Raw genomic sequence first — 16,411 nt, forward strand, 5'->3', positions numbered from 1 at the left:
GCAGGCATCCAGAAATTGCTTACTTTCTTTTTGTGGAAAAAAAATGTGCTGTGTATACTGTAAAGTATGCTTCATTTAGCATACCTCCATTTTTTCACTTCTTTTCATTACTCACCCTTATGTCTTTTAAACATATAAACATTTTTTGTTTTTTCCTTATTCCTCCTACTGTCTTTGTCATCTCCTTTTACAAGTTGACATATCTTTTTCTCTGCAGCCAAAGATTCTGGTGCCATCATTGGTCCCAGGAGAGGAAGTAGTATTTGAAGGTCTGCGTGTGTATTTGTTACCTGACGGACGAGAGGAGTCCACAGGCGGCCACATTGGAGGACCTATTCTTCTACCAGCTGAAGGAGCACTCTTCCTTACCAACTACAGGCTTATCTTCAAAGGCCTTCCAACTGATCCATATGGTGAGATGACAGTTTTATGCAGTCTTAACCTCATTCACTATGATAACATCTTTTATACTGTCATACTTGCTACCTACAAAGGACTTTTTCAGATTAGGGGATTTTTTATTTATTAACCCCTTAACCGCAGTTGTCATTCCAGAATGACATTGCAAAAACTGGACCAAACTGCGGGTGTCATTCTGGAATGTTTGTGTATATTTTGAATACCTCGCGTTTTTTCTGCGCGCCAATTGTTTCAAGGGAGAGTAGCTATTAAGTTCTTTCACTCCACCTGACCCCCACCTCCCTCCTCCCACCCCCCGGACCCCCACCTCCCGCCCCCCAGCCTCCACCCCCACCCCTGCCCAAATACGCATCAGTATATGTCCAGCTTTGTGAGTGACAATGGCGCTAATGTGGCAGTGAAGTGCAGGCAATTACAATGCCTTTTACTTGTCTCAGTGAACACAGAGTGGGTGTTTATCGTATGTGCAGTGTTCATATATGTCTATAGTATTATTATCAGAGTGTGGTTGTTATTTGGGAATGGTGTGTTGGGCGAAAAATAGTGATTTTAGATCGCTCACTTCTAATGGCACTGCCCGTCCAATGATAGTCAACGAAATCATGAAACCTACATCTTTGCAAAGCTGAAGGTTAGTACTTTCTAACGGTATCTTATTTTTCGCTCTAGCTTTATTCTGTGCAGAGTTATAAAGGTTTAAAGTTTGTTTACATTTTGGCTGGAACCCCCGCGGGGGGGGCCAGTCGGGTCAAAACAATGCCCGCGGTTAAAGGGTTAATCATCATCATCATCATCATCATCATCATCATCATCATCATCATCATCATCATCATCATCATCATCATCATCTAATCCCCTGTTGCCTCATGAGGAGCACAGGAGCCTGGGGCTAGGCAAGTTTGTTCTGGCCTTTAAGATGAGAGTGACCCACCTCATTCATCCCTGTATGGCATTTTTTTTTAATTTATTTTATTTTTTTTAGTGAAGATGTTGATGAAGTCTCTTGACCCCCCCCTGTCTAGCTAATAAAGTTCTCCAAAGCTGAATAATGTTGTTTCATGGTAGCAAGAATAAAACAATGACTATTAGGTTTTCGTTGACAAAGAAGTTTCTCTGTTCCATTATGATGTGCATTTGAACAGACTAAGAAAACTCTTTGTCATCATCCAGATCTCCATTCCCACCCTATGGTAGGGTGAAGTAGGGTCCAGAGAGCCAGAAAAAAATTGATAGAATGTGAGCCTAACCAAAATTTATCCAGTTGAATGGGCCACATCCCATGCATTCACTATTCAGGAGTAAGATCAGTGGACATAAGACTGTTGGGGAATGTGTATGGAATGCAAAGAGTGGATAGGATACAGCATACTCTGGCTCGTAAAAGATGAGGAATAAGGAAGTCTGTGGACGGCGCAGTTGAAGAGAGTGTGTGCAGCTGGTATGGGCATGTGCAGAAAATGGGTGCGAATAGTGGTGAAAAAAGTATATCTGACATGAGTTTGAAGGTTGGGAATGTGGTAGGCCTAGAAGAAGGTGGATAGATACTGTAAATGATTAAGAGAAATAGAAGTATAGGAGTGAACAAGGCTAGGGAACTGACAAACAGCTGAGCTAGCAGGGTGAATTTTGTGCAAAGGAGTGTATGACTAGGGTTTGGCAGCCCTTTTTAACTTCACAGTCTTCAGCTTGACAGTCAGATAGGTGAATGTGAAGCTGTATATGGAATGTCTTTTGACCTATCAGGTGGAAAGCCCATTAACACTGATGTATTTCGTAGATCACTGGCATTTGATACAAGTTTTTGTGAGCTGGCATTCATAGTTGTTTATGCTAAGATATGTATATATGTAGTTTGCAGAGACTTATTGTACTTGTAAATTACTATATATGTTTTTAGTGTTTTCACATTGAATAATGATAATGTCTTAATAATACAGTAAGTACAGTACATTTATCATTTTTGGGTGTGCTCTGTCACAGTCATTTATACTGACACATTCCCATGAAGTTTGATAGTTACCATAAAATATAAAAGTAGGTTACCGTAATTATCAGCAGCTTGCCCCCGTAAATGGGCCACAGAGTCATTCACACATCATTCAGACCCTTGGATTCAAACACCATATCACAAGCGTAATATGTAAGTTTATGTTATATTTTTATCAGTTTCTAGCTAGTTGTGTGTTTTTTTTTTGTTGTACAATATAAAAGTGACAGTTTGCTGTGAATTCACTTACAGTATAATTTTTTGCAAAACTTGTTCTTCACATAACTTCTGACTTAGCTCTACTTTTCCCCAAGGTAGCTTATTTTTTTTCTTTTATCCTTAAACTTACATTTCATACTTGTTATGTGTGTGTGTGTGTGTGTGTGTGTGTGTGTGTGTGTGTGTGTGTGTGTGTGTGTGTGTGTGTGTGTGCATGCACAGAAATAATGGGGATATGCTGCACTGCAATATGAAAGTGGTGGAGTGTTGAGGGAGGGAGGGTTGACAGTTGGTGGGCTGCACAGCTCACAGGATGTTGGTGGTGGGTTGGGAGGGGAGATGCAGTGGTAGGGAGTAGAAGAGTTTTGATTGGCTGAGGCAGAGGTGGGAGAATCCTAATGCAGATTTTTTATTGGCTGGCAGCAGGTAGGTGGATGTTCTCTCACTGTCTTTGCTTTACTATCCTTACCTTCAGCTTGTAGAATTAGATATCATAGTGATAGTCTTGTCTGTAACAAGCAGCCTCAAAAGGAGCATTAGGTCTGTTGCTGTTTGTTTGCTTTCCTTTGTACTCTTTTGTACTCTCCATTGCATTCCTGGACGGCCATGGTGTCCGTATACAAACGAGCCTACATTGCACTCTAAGTCTCTCCCAAAACATCATCATCATCATCATCATCATCATCATCCAGACCTCCTTTCCCACCTTAGGACAGGGTGAGAAGTAGCAGTGTCCAGACAGCCTAAGTTTTGCTCAGTTCAATGGGCCACACTTCCATTCACTCATCATTCAAGACCACGGAATCCTGGCTTCATCAGATAGTCCAAAAAACTTTCACCACATTCTGTAGCTTCACATATACCCATCTGATAAAGTCAGACTAAACGCTGTCATATTAAGAAGGGGTGCCAAATCCCTGGTTATGCGTATCTCCACACAAAATTCATTGAGCTATCTTGGTCTCCTGTCAGTCCCTTAACCTAACCATTTTCCGTACCACTCTTCCTCACACACCCATCCACCTTATTCCTCCACCTTCTTCTTGACCTACCTCGCCTCCTTCCTCATCCAAATTGGCTCAGATATGCCTTTTTCACCACTCCATTGACATCCATTCTTATCATGTGACCAAACCATCCCAGTACACTCTCTTCGGTTCTGGTGTTCACAGACTTCCTCACTCTACATCTTTCACAAATCTCATTACAATAAAACCTTGATATAATGGACTTCAATAGACTGGAATTCTCTTTTATTGGAATCGAGGTGCTACCAGACTAAATTCTTATATAACGGATAAAGTCTGATACTGGTAGGTGTGTGCACTCACCGTCCACTCGCTCAGTGTAGTGCTGCTTATGGGTAACTGCCCATTCCTTTCTTCCTTCCTTCTTTCCTTTCGTCCTCTTCTGTCTTTCTTTCTTTCATTCTTTCCTCTTCCTTCTGTCTACAGGGGACTCTACACTGAGTGACAAGCCAAATGGTTTCCTGTAAACCAAGAAACCGTTTACTACACTGGGTGGTAACCATATATTGTAACCAAATTATGGCACCTGGTGGTTTAGTGGATAATTAAGGCACTCCAATCAGATTGAACCTGTGTAGGTTTATATCCAAGGGATGGTTGGGGTTTGTTGCTCATGTAATGCCATTCCGGGATGTGTGAGGCCGGTCTCTCTCATCTTAAATGTCAGGACCAACTTGCCCATCCCCAGGCTCCTACGCTCCTCATGGGGCAATGGAGGATTAGATGATGATAATGAAAAGTCCAGTAAAGCCAGAAACAGTGTGGACTGCCTTACCACTTCAGCTATGTTCACCACAATAACATAAATAAAAGACATGCTTATCGGTGTACAGTACAGTATTATTATATGTATTTTACCATTTGATTATTTTTGTGAATGTATAATTCAGTACAGCACTGCAGTGACAGTGAAAACAATTTAAAAACTGTTGGTGCGATCCGTACTAATGTTTGATATATCGGAAAAAGTCCGGGTTAGCAGGGGGAAGTTCGGATGTTGCTTTTATCAGAATTTCGCTTTTTTCGGAATGGCTTGGGGCCCCAATTTCTCCATTAGAGTGAGGTTTTACTGTATTCCGTATCCTATCCACTCTGTATATGCCACATGTGTTCCTCATCAGTCCCATCTCGACTGCTCTTACTCCTAACATTATTTTCATGCCACACAATTGTCTCATATCCGTATGTTAAAGTTGGCACTAACTCTCCTTCATGTAAGCCTAGTGCAGCTGCAACACTCAAGCCTCTGTTTCTTATCAAGGCCTTCATAGCCCCAGCTACTTTCCTTCCTTGTGTCTTTCTACTTTCAACTTCTTTTGAACATTTTCCCCTCTTTTCTGTCACTGTACACAGGTATTTGAGCTCTCCCACCAATTCCAGTCTCTTTTCATTCACTGTAAAATCACACTGGGAGTCACCTTCTCTCTCAATAACCATCACTTTATTCCTTCCTGCATTTATTCTCATAGCACAAATCCCACAGACCTCTACATATCACTGCACTAGTTTACCAAGCTCTTGTCCGATATTTGCAAGTAGCACCGCATCATCAGCATACAACAAATTTGGGATATTCCATCCACCACCATTCATTTCCAACACCATCCCTTTCTCCATTACTCTTGTATTTACTTCTCTCATCTCCCCATCCATTTGTGTATTGAACAACCATGGGGGCATCACACAACCTTGTCGCATGCCCACATTGATCGTGAACCAATCACTTAGATGCCCATTTTCCCTTACACATGCCTCACTACCATCATGAAAACTCTTGATGTACTAGCAGCATGCCATCTGCACCGTAGAAGCACAGAACCTTCCACAATCCTTGTCTGTCTAGTTTGTCGTATGCTTTTTCCAGATCCATAAATGCTATAAACAAACACCTTGTAGTCCTTCGCACATTCCTTCTACACTATCAGTCTTACTGCAAATATTTGATCCACACATCCTCTGCCACTCCTAAAGCCACCCTATTTGTTACTCACTGGGACTTCTGATCTCTCTCCAACTTTCTCTGTAGCAATTCTTCCATATACCTTCCCTACCACATGCAGTAGACTTATGCCACAATAATTTTTGCACTCATTTCACTCACCTTTATTTTTGTGCAGGGCTACAATCACTACCTTTTTCCACTCTGATGGCACACTTTCACTTATCTGTGTCTTCTTATATATCACCGACAAACACTTCATTCCACTTTCTCCACTACATTTAATCATCTGTGTATACAACTCATCAACCTCAGCAACTTTCCCATTTTTCTACTGCTTCACAGCTTTCTTCTGTGTGAGTGTAACGTTTCCTGGCACTGCATTCCTTCTCTGTACACTCCCAAAACCAATCATGTTAACAGCCACTTTGCTTTCTCAGTTCCCATTCATCAGACTTACAAAATATTCTTTCCATTTGGTCCTGACTTTGTCCCCATGGATTAATAATCTACCACTTACATCCTTCACATTTTCACATTACATTCCACTGTCACTTCTACATTTCTGCACCTCTTTCCCTAATAACTTTCTATTTTCAGAGTGATGTGCATTCATTTTTCGTCCTAGGTCATCATTTACCTCCTTTTTCCTTTTCGCTAGTCACTTTACGTGCTTCTTAATCTCAGTATATTCATTTCATATATCAACTGAACCCCTGTGCTGTTAGGGTACGCTTCGACAAATGAGGCTGCTGATAAAATGAAGGATGACTTTTATGAGAAGCTGCAGGATGTAGTGAATAGAGCGGCAAGACATGATGTGTTAGTTTGCATTGGTGATTTCAATGCGATTGTTGGCAATAGTAGGGAGGGCTTTGAAGATTGTATGGGTAAGGAGGGTGTTGGTATAAGAAACGAAAATGGGGTGCGATTTGGAAGCTTTTGTTTGGCAAATGACCTTATAATTGGTGGAACTATCTTTGAGCAAAGAAGAATATATACATAAGACTACTTGGATTTCATCATGTGGTAAATATTGTAACCAGATTGACCACATTGCAATTAGCAGAAGGCATAGGAGTTATTTGCAAGATGTTTGCTTAAAGAGGGGGGCAGATATAGGTAGTGATCATCAACTTGTTGTATCAAAGATTAAAATTATACTTTAGAGAAACGTTAATGGTAATTGTACAGGAGGTAATAATTATGATTTTGATGAGCTGAGAAGTGATGAGAACACGAAGGAAAAGTTTTGAAGGGAATGTAGGAACAGGTTTCTAGTCCTGCAGACTTTAATGGAATCTGAAGACCATGATATTAATCAAATGTGGAGAGAGGTAAAAGAGATTTTGCATGAGAGTGCTAAGGTTACTATTAAGAAAAAGGGAAAAGCGAGAAGGAAAAAGTGGATGTCAGATGAAACATGGAATGCAATTCAGAAAAGGAAAGAGGCAAAGTTAAGAAGTGAAGAACAACATTGTTGATGGCCAGCTAGTTGAAGTGCTTAGAGCAAAGTATTGGAGTTTACATTCTGAAGTAAAAAGACTCGTTAGACATGATAAGAGGAGGTTATATGATGAAAAGGCAACAGAGACAGAAATTAAATTAAGTAAAAATGACGGTCAGAGCACAAGAGCAGCGTATCAGGTCATAAAGGAGTTAACTGGGACTGAAAAGAGAAGGAAGGAAATACCTGTACGAGATAGAAATGGTAATTTGATGACTGAAGGTTTGGATATAAAAGGAAGGTGGGAAGAGCATTTTGAATCTGTTCTAAATAGACCAATCCCAGCTGAAGAGGACATTTTGCCAGCCGAGAGAGATTTGCCGATAGAAATGGGATATAACCTTGGAAGAGGTAGCAAAATCTATAAAGGAGTTAAAGAATTTTAACCCTTACACCGCGGGCATGTTTCCCAATGTTTTGCGTCTCCCGCGGGGTTATTCGGGCTCCGACAGACTCTCAAAAAATATTTGCCAAAAATCAGTTATTAGTCCTAGAATATTAAAATTACATTTGCATATGGCACATACCTTCAGCTTTCTCCTGGGATGTTTGTTGAGCCTTCGTCGATTACCGTAGGACTGGTGGAGACCTCTGAAGTTGGGTAACGAAGTCTCCACTTTACACATCCTGACAACCCGTAATATGATTACCACAGCCAGATATTAACACTATAAACACTACTCTATGATTATCAAGTAGTTTGGGATCCATACTCCAAATAAAAACCACTGTGAAAGCAATGAAAATTACGAGTGCGTATGACCTTCCCACTTGCGCTAGTTCGCTGTTGGTATTCTGTCATTTATTATTCATAAAACCCCTCACACTTTATATTTCTATTACTATATAACACGTATATATATCTACAGTCTTTATCCATAAGTTTCCTTCAGTAGTATTAGTTTATTGTCACTGTAGGGATTCAATTTCTTTCAGTAAAATATGTAGCATTCACTTTCTTGTCCTGTATACTAGCATTGAGAGTGAATGTCACTTTCACCTTCACTCTCATAACTCATAGTATTCATACATGCTAGAGTGAAATTTTCACTTTCATTACTCCTAGGGTATATACTCGTATTCTTATAATACTACTCATTTACATTTCTATTTACGTTCTCTATTTTATTTACGTTATTTACATTTCTATTTTATTTACACTGTGTTATGCACTGTCACTTGAAGTAACTTATAAAACTATTTTCCACTGTTCACGTATATTTACATTCATTACTCTCACTTGCTGTTTACACATTATTTACAATTCCACTTGCACTGTTTTACTCAATAGAAAGATCGTAGTCACTCTTTTATCAATTGTCAGCCCTTTACCTCTTTCCACACAAGGTTTAGTAGGGGGTAAAGGTCACAGGGCCCTTTGTGTGGGGGTGAAAAGTGCCTGAAGTAAGCAGGAGCAAACAGACGTACCTTCACATTGGAAGATGAGAGTGAACTGATAAGGATGGGCCGGGGTGGTGGCCTACCTAGGGAAATGCATTACTGCCAACGTTAGCCTCTTGACAGCAGCTAATATATAGCAGTGAAATGATTGGCAGGAAATCTAGACAATACATAATAAATTAGGTAGTTCCAGGTGAATGTAAATATCACTTAGGCTTCTCCCTTCCCTCCTTATATGTATATTTATTACGAAAATTGATTATATGGCATATTTCAAGGGGAAATAAACAGCGAAAATTAGGGAACGAGTGCACGTGAGGTGTTGTCAGGTGATAATTAGCCAATTCCAGGTGTATGGCACTCTCACTTACCTTATTTCTTTCTTGTATATATTATTTGGTATAAGAATAAGGCATAGGGCTTATTTCAATGGATGAAATCAGTGAAAAATTCCAGGGAAGATTTACTTAGCGTAGCACGGTTGGGCAGGCGAGAGGATAGAGTAATGGAGGGGGGGTAGGGAGGGGAGTCAAGAACGGGGAGAAATGGCTTAATTGTCAACAATGGATGGGAGTACAGATGAGATTAGGAGTGCTGACTAGTGTTGGACATTGGCAGTACTGATAGATGATACAAGCCACCACATGAAAGCCCGGGTGAATTCAAAATATCACAGAATCACAAAAGTGACGCCCTGTGGTATGATCCCTTGCTCCCAAGCGTCACGAAAGTGACGCCCCGCGGTTAAGGGGTTAAGGCCCCAGGAGAGGATGGAATATTTCCTGAAATGCTTAAGTTGGAAAATGATGAGTTGATGAATGCGCTTTTGATACTTTTTAATGTGGCTTGGGATGATGGTGGAATTCCAGAAGAGTGGAAAAATGGAGTGATTATAAAAATACCAAAAAAGGGAGATTTAAGTATGTGTGGCAATTGGAGGGGGATAACTTTGACACCTGTAGTTGCAAAAGTCTTTTCCAAAATCTTGTTGAACAGAATAGAGCCAGTAATTGATAAAATTTTAAGAGAAGAACAAGTGGGATTTAGGAAGGGTCGAGGTTGTAATGATCAGATTTTTATTGTAAGGCATCTAATGCAACAAGCTAATGAGATGAAAATGCCACTAAGTATGTGTTTTGTGAATTTTGAAAAGCCGTTTGATAGTGTTTCACGTGGAGCTATGTTGAAAATTATGAGATTCTATGGTATACCAGAAAAGTTTTTAAATATTATCAGAAGCCTGCATGAAGGTACTTTTTGTAAGGTAATGGTGGGTGGTTCTTTGATTGATCCATTTGAAGTTAGGTCAGGAGTGATTCAAGGAGGAGTTCTTTCGCCTTTGCTGTTTGTTTTGGTTATGGATTATGTTATGAGAAAGGTTGTAAGAAGAACAGGTGCAGGAATTAACTGGAAAGAAAATAAGAGGCTGATGGATTTGGACAATGCTGATATTGTACTGATTTGCGGAAGTATTTACTAGATGCAGAGGGTGCTTGATTGTCTGGTGGAGGAAGGAGAAAAAGTGGGATTGGTAATAAATTGTGGAAAGACTGAAATTATTAATATGAACGTGGAGAACCAAATCGATTGTGTAAGTGGGAATAATGTGGTTAAGAATGTAGAAAACTTTAAATATCTGGGAATGATTGTATCATCTAATGGATCATTAAACAATGAAATTCAGGAGAGGACTAGACAGGCTTGGCGAGCTGTTGGAATGTTGAAATCAGTTTGGAATAATAACATGCTTTTGGTACATACTAAAGTGAAAATTTACAAGTCTATGGTTAGACCAATTTTAATTTATGGGCATGAGTCATGGTACAGTACAATTGCAACAAATCAGAAAGTATTAGGATTTGAGAATAAAATACTGAGAAGGATTCTTAAGGTAAAGTGGCAAGACAGAGTTACAAATGAAAGAGTAAGGAATATTACGAGAGTGGAACCAGTTAATGAATATGTGAGCCTGTCTCGCTGGAAGTGGCTGGGGCACATATACAGAAAAGAAGGCAGTTTAATACAGGATGTGCCAGAGTGGACTGCTAGAGGAAGAAGAGGTAGAGGTATGCCTAGGGAAACCTGGTTGAGGATAATGAAAAGAGAAACAGGAGAGGAGTGTTGGTGGGACCTGAAGGAGATGGCAAGAGACAAATATTGGTGGAGAGAGTTCATCGAGGCCCTATGCATCCCGTGGGGTGCCACGGGAAATGATATATATATATATATATATATATAAATATAGATAGATAGATACACTGTGTGTATATATATATATATATATATATATATATATATATATATATATATATATATATATATATATATATATATATATATATATATATATATATATATGTATATATATAATATGAGTTCTTCATCAGGACTAACTCTGGATTTATGTAATTAACTGCTTATTACTCTTGGTCTTTATGCAGCGTGTGAGCAGGTTGTGGTGCGATCAATGCCAGTGTCATCCATTACACGCGAGAAGCGCGTCCCAGCCAACCAACACCCAGGGCCTATGGATCAGTGGCTGAATGAAGGACTCCAGATCAGATCTAACACATTCCAGGTAACTGCAACTCATTTGGTTTGCTGTCTGTATTGACAGATGACTCATATCAGTATACTACAGCAGTGCAGGTTGTAGCTTTCTCTCACATAATCCTTCTACTGCCTCTGTATTTGGGTTTTAGCTCATTAATAAGTAGCACCAGTAAACCAAAACTGAAAACGTTACCCACTGGAAATGTCTTTTTTTACCAGCCAAACATTATATGTCACATTTTCATGAAAACTTGTATTCTCATTTCTTGAATGAACTTGAGTAGATAAATCTCTATCTGTCCATCTATTGCCAGATGCCTTAAACTCTTATAGGGTGGCCACAAACAAATTGCCTCTGTGTCGCCCTGTCCCCGCCATTTCACTGCCCTGCTCCCAGGTCACACACCCCTCTCTCATATACCTCTCCACTCCATCCCTCCATCTCATCCTTGGCCTCCCCTTCCCACTCTCCCCCTCCACCTCACTCATATACACTCTCCTCATCAGTCTCTCTCTCTCTATCCTCTCCACATGGTCAAACCACCTCAGTGTGTTTCTCCTAACGCTTCGAATCACATCCACATCCACACCAAAATGCTCCCTCACATCCTCATATGTCAGTCTGTCTGTCCATGTGATTCCACATGCTCCTCTCAAATAACTAATTTCCACTGCATTCACTCTCAACTTGTGTCCCTCCAACAAGGTCCAGGCTTCACTTCCGTACGTTAGAGTTGGTATCACAATACTGTCATGTAATAACTATTTCACTTCCATGCTCACTTCCCTGTTTCTTATCACTGCTTTCAAGGAACCAGCAACCTTTTTTCCTTGTTGTATCCTTTCAAGCACTTCATCCTCCATGCTTCCATCCTTACTCATCACACTACCCAAGTACTTAAACGTACTCACATTTTCCATTTCCTCCTCAACCAACCTCACTGTACATTCAGTGACTTCACTTCTCTCGAAGACCATAACTTTACTCTTCTCTACATTCACCTTTAGATTCCGTTTTTTACACACTCTCCCAAACACATCCACCAAGCCTTGCTGCTCCCCTTCGTCTTCACTTAATAACACAGTATCATCTGCAGACAACAGTACAGGGAGTTTCCAAACACTGTTCTCACTCATTAGGGCCACTCCAACATCCACTGCCCTACCTTGTATCTCTTTTATAACCGCAGATTGAACAACCATGGAGACATGACACATCCCTGTTTCAGGCCAACCTTCAAATAGAAAAATTCACTCAGTTCACTATCCACATGCACTGCAGCCTTAGCACTCTCATACGTACTCTTCACAGCATTCAACAACATCCTATCTACTCCATATATTCTTAATACTTTCCACAATCCTTGTCTATCCACGCTGTCATATGCTTTCTCCAAATCTGTATAGACCACATACAACTTCTTTCCCTTCTCTAGAAACTTTTCAACTAAAGATCTGAGAATGAAAATATCTGATCTACACAACCTCTTCCCTTCCCAAAACTTCCCTGTTCTTCTCCAACTAATTCGTCTGTTATTTCCCTAACTTTGTCAATAAGTATCCTACCAAATACTTTTCCTATTACACTAAGAAGACATACATATATATCAATATAACTGTCAGCTCTGACAATTCAAACTATCTGTAAACACTTCGGGTCTGCAGAGTGGGAAAATTCTACATTAAAGGTTATGACAAAGAAAGTTTATGGAATGCTGTATATGAATATGGAATGCTGCCTATGAATCTGGCATTAAAAGCTGTATTTCACTCCTTGTGTATCTGATACTCAGTGCTCTAGCTTTGTAGTGACTACACACTTATATTAACCTGTGTTTTATGTGTGAATACAATGTCTCACTTCCATTAATATTTTTTTTTTTCCATACTTTAATGGCACTATTTTTTCATTACAGCTGATAAAGGTTGCATTTGATGAGGAGGTTCCACAGGAGAGTATAGAGCAAATGCGCAAGACTATCAACCGCTACCGCCACCCACCTACCATCAACCATCTCTTTGCCTTTGTGGGCCATAGTCATGTACCTCAAACCCCTAGCAGACAACAGAAAGACAAGCCTGGATATGGCACACTACGGTCAGTCATGGAGAGACAGAGAAGATAGACACGTATAATTTGGTCTGTCATTTATGGTAACTTAATAGAAAGCATTTTTCCTAAGTACAGTAATTATAGGTACATGTGACCTTTTTTTTTTTTTCCTGAACACTTTGATAATGTATGTGGACTAGGTATATCTAACCTAGTACACCGTGCTTTGACAGTGGATTTGCCAAGAAAACCCTGCTGAAGACAGCCAAGGCAGCAGGTCTCAAGTCAGGCAAGGGAGGGAAGCGCCACAAATATGTCTTCCCTAATAACAACAGTAGCAGTGGAAGCAAAGCTATGACTTCCCCAGGTCGCATGAGCCTCTCACAGATGACCAACATGGACCTAAGTAATGAGGACCTCCCACATGATGACGACCTTTCCAGTAAGCTTTATTTTCTTTTTAACATAGTGATAACTAATTTTTCACACATTATAGTGTGAACTGCATGAGTTAAAGATATTGTTTTGGGCATATACTCCAGTGTGGTAGGTGAGGGCACTCACCATCCACTCACTCAATATAGTGCTGCCCTCGAGTGTCTGCCCTTTCCTCTCCTCCATCCTTCTGTCCGTCCATCCTCTTCTGTCTTTCTTTCCTTCATTCTTTCCTCGTCCTTCTGCCTACAAGTGACTTTACACTCCCTCTTCTGTATTTCTTTCCTTCATTCTTTCCTCTTCCATCAGCCTGTGGGTGACTCTATTACAAGCCAAATGGTTTCCTGTACACCAGGAAATGATTTACTATGCTGGGTGGTGACCATATAACCAAATTTTGGCACCTGGTGGTTTAGTGGGTAATTATGGCGCTCCAATTGGATTGAGCTGGTGAAGGTTTATATCCAAGTAATGGTTGGGGTTTACTGCTTACGAAATGCCACTCAGGGATGAGCGAGGCTGGTCACTTTCATCTTAAACGTCAGGACCGGGCTCCTACGCTCCTCATGGGGCAACGCAGGATTGTATGATGGATGGATGGATGGAATATACTCCATTTGCAGACCATTTCTGGTGTAAGCACCCTTCTAGATCCTAAAACACACAAGATAAGAGAGAACTAAGATACCCTTGTCTTATTATACATATCCCAGAGGCTCTGCTGTAGATCATCATATGCATGAAAAAATGAACGTATTACAGTGAGATGCATAGCACAGCCAATTATAAAATATGCTTTTGAATGTGCCAAAGTAAGAATTGAGTACTGGATTATTGGATGATCAGAAGAAAAGGAACTTTAAAAACTACAAGATGTATTTTCATAGCTACTATAGTCGTCAGTTCATCCGTGCAATTTCATATACATCTGACTCAGGCAAATTAACATAAACATGCTATCTAAAACAGAGAACCTTTGGTATACTGTATTATTCACAACTTTTTGTAGTCAGCAGGTAAAATATACAATATTTGACCTCACATGCATTAGTAACCATGAAGAATCTTTAATTAAAGTTGGTCTTTTTTACCGGTAATTGTTTTAGTTAAGGGAACAGTAAGCTACCATTTTAATAGTTGTGAAAGTCTGATTTAGTTTTAACTCTTTAGCCTCAGTATTTATCTTACCGTGGTTTTGTTCATGTTGATGTCATATATTTATTAGTTGTAAGCATGGATATTCAACCTTCATCTTTAACTCTTCCATGGCTGTGGGTCAGGAATTTTCTGCGCACCGTGGGCTGACGTGCGGGCCATTTTCTGAAGTATGGAAAATTGATTTTTTTTCCTTGCCATATTGAAGAGAAAGCTTAGACGCACCTAACAGTGCAAATCCCAGCTTCCTAGACCCAGTCTGTGGCTTGCATTGGAGTGCGAAAGTTGCAGAAATATCGGCAACTGATATCCGCCGCCCAGAGGTACTGCTCCAGTGCAAATTCGCAGGTGTTGTTATTTTTTTTTTTACCCTCCCAAACAATGCAAATGGTGCTGAAATGTTGCACATACATGAGATATGATGATATCAAATGATTTCAGTACATAATATGTTAGGAATGGCTGGAAAAAAAATTATTATGAATATTTTTTTCACTATCTATCTATTGCCAGACGCCTCAATCCCGTTTGGGGTGGCCACAAACAAATCGCCTCCAAGTCGCTCTGTCCCCCGCCATTTCGCTGCCCTGCTCCCAACTCACAACCCCCTCTCTCATATACCTCTCCACCCCATCCCTCCATCTCATCCTCGGCCTCCCCCTCCCTCTTCCCCCCTCCACCTCACTCGCATACACTCTGTTCGTCAGTCTCTCACCCTCCATCCTCTCCACATGGCCAAACCACCTCAGTGTGTTCCTCATAACGCTTCCTATCACATTCACATCCACACCACAACGCTCCTTTATATCCTCATTCGTCAGCCTGTCTCTCCACGTGACTCCATAGGCTCCTCTTAAATAACTCATTTCCACTGCTCTCACTCTTGACTTGTGTCCTTCCAACAATGTCCAAGCTTCACTTCCGTATGTTAGAGTTGGTATCACAATACTGTCATGTAGTAACTTTTTCACTTCCATGCTCACTTCCCTGTTTCTTATCACTGCTTTCAAAGAACCAGCAACCTTTCTTCCCTGCTGTACCCTTTCAAGCACTTCACCCTCCAAACCTCCATCCTTACTCATCACACTACCCAAGTACTTAAACGTACTCACATTTTCCAATTCCTCACCATCCAACCTCGCTGTACATTCACTAACTTCACCTCTCTCAAAGACCATCACTTTACTCTTCCCTACATTCACCTTTAGATTCCGTTTCTTACACACTCTCTCAAACTCATCCACCAAGCCTTGCAGCTCCCCTTCGTCTTCACTCAACAACACAGTATCATCTGCAAACAACAGTACAGGGAGTTTCCAAACACTATCCTCTCTCACCAGGGCCACTCCAACATCCACTACCCTACCTTGTACCTCTTTTATTACCCCATCCATGTACAGATTGAACAACCATGGAGATATGACACATCCCTGTTTCAACCCAACCTCCAAAGAGAAAAATTCACTTAGTTCACCATCCACACGCACTGCAGCCTTCGCACCATCATACATACTCTTCACAGCATTCAACAACTTTCCATCTACTCCATATATTCTTAATACTCTCCACAATCCTTGTCTATCCACCCTGTCATATGCTTTCTCCAAATCCATGAAAGCCACATTCAACTTCTTTCCCTTCTCTAGAAGCTTTTCCACTAAAGATCTAAGAATGAATAACTGATCTACACAACCTCTTCCCTTCCTAAAGCCTC

The 16,411-nt window shown here is 40.4% G+C and overlaps 1 protein-coding gene across 1 annotated transcript in view; it reads left to right on the plus strand.

Moving 5' to 3' along the window:
* The window catches only part of Sbf (SET domain binding factor), a 219,984-nt gene that overhangs the window by 110,392 nt on the left and 93,181 nt on the right, over window positions 1-16,411 (plus strand). The window contains exons 21-24 of the mRNA XM_080268179.1: window positions 218-413; window positions 10,943-11,079; window positions 12,971-13,152; window positions 13,341-13,549. Coding sequence (XP_080124305.1) covers window positions 218-413; window positions 10,943-11,079; window positions 12,971-13,152; window positions 13,341-13,549 — 724 coding nt within the window. The remainder of the gene's footprint in view (window positions 1-217; window positions 414-10,942; window positions 11,080-12,970; window positions 13,153-13,340; window positions 13,550-16,411) is intronic.

This window comes from Coenobita brevimanus, chromosome 26 (assembly GCF_032717465.1).
Source record: "Coenobita brevimanus isolate Jiangsu-jjx chromosome 26, ASM3271746v2, whole genome shotgun sequence".
Lineage (NCBI taxonomy): Eukaryota > Metazoa > Arthropoda > Malacostraca > Decapoda > Coenobitidae > Coenobita > Coenobita brevimanus.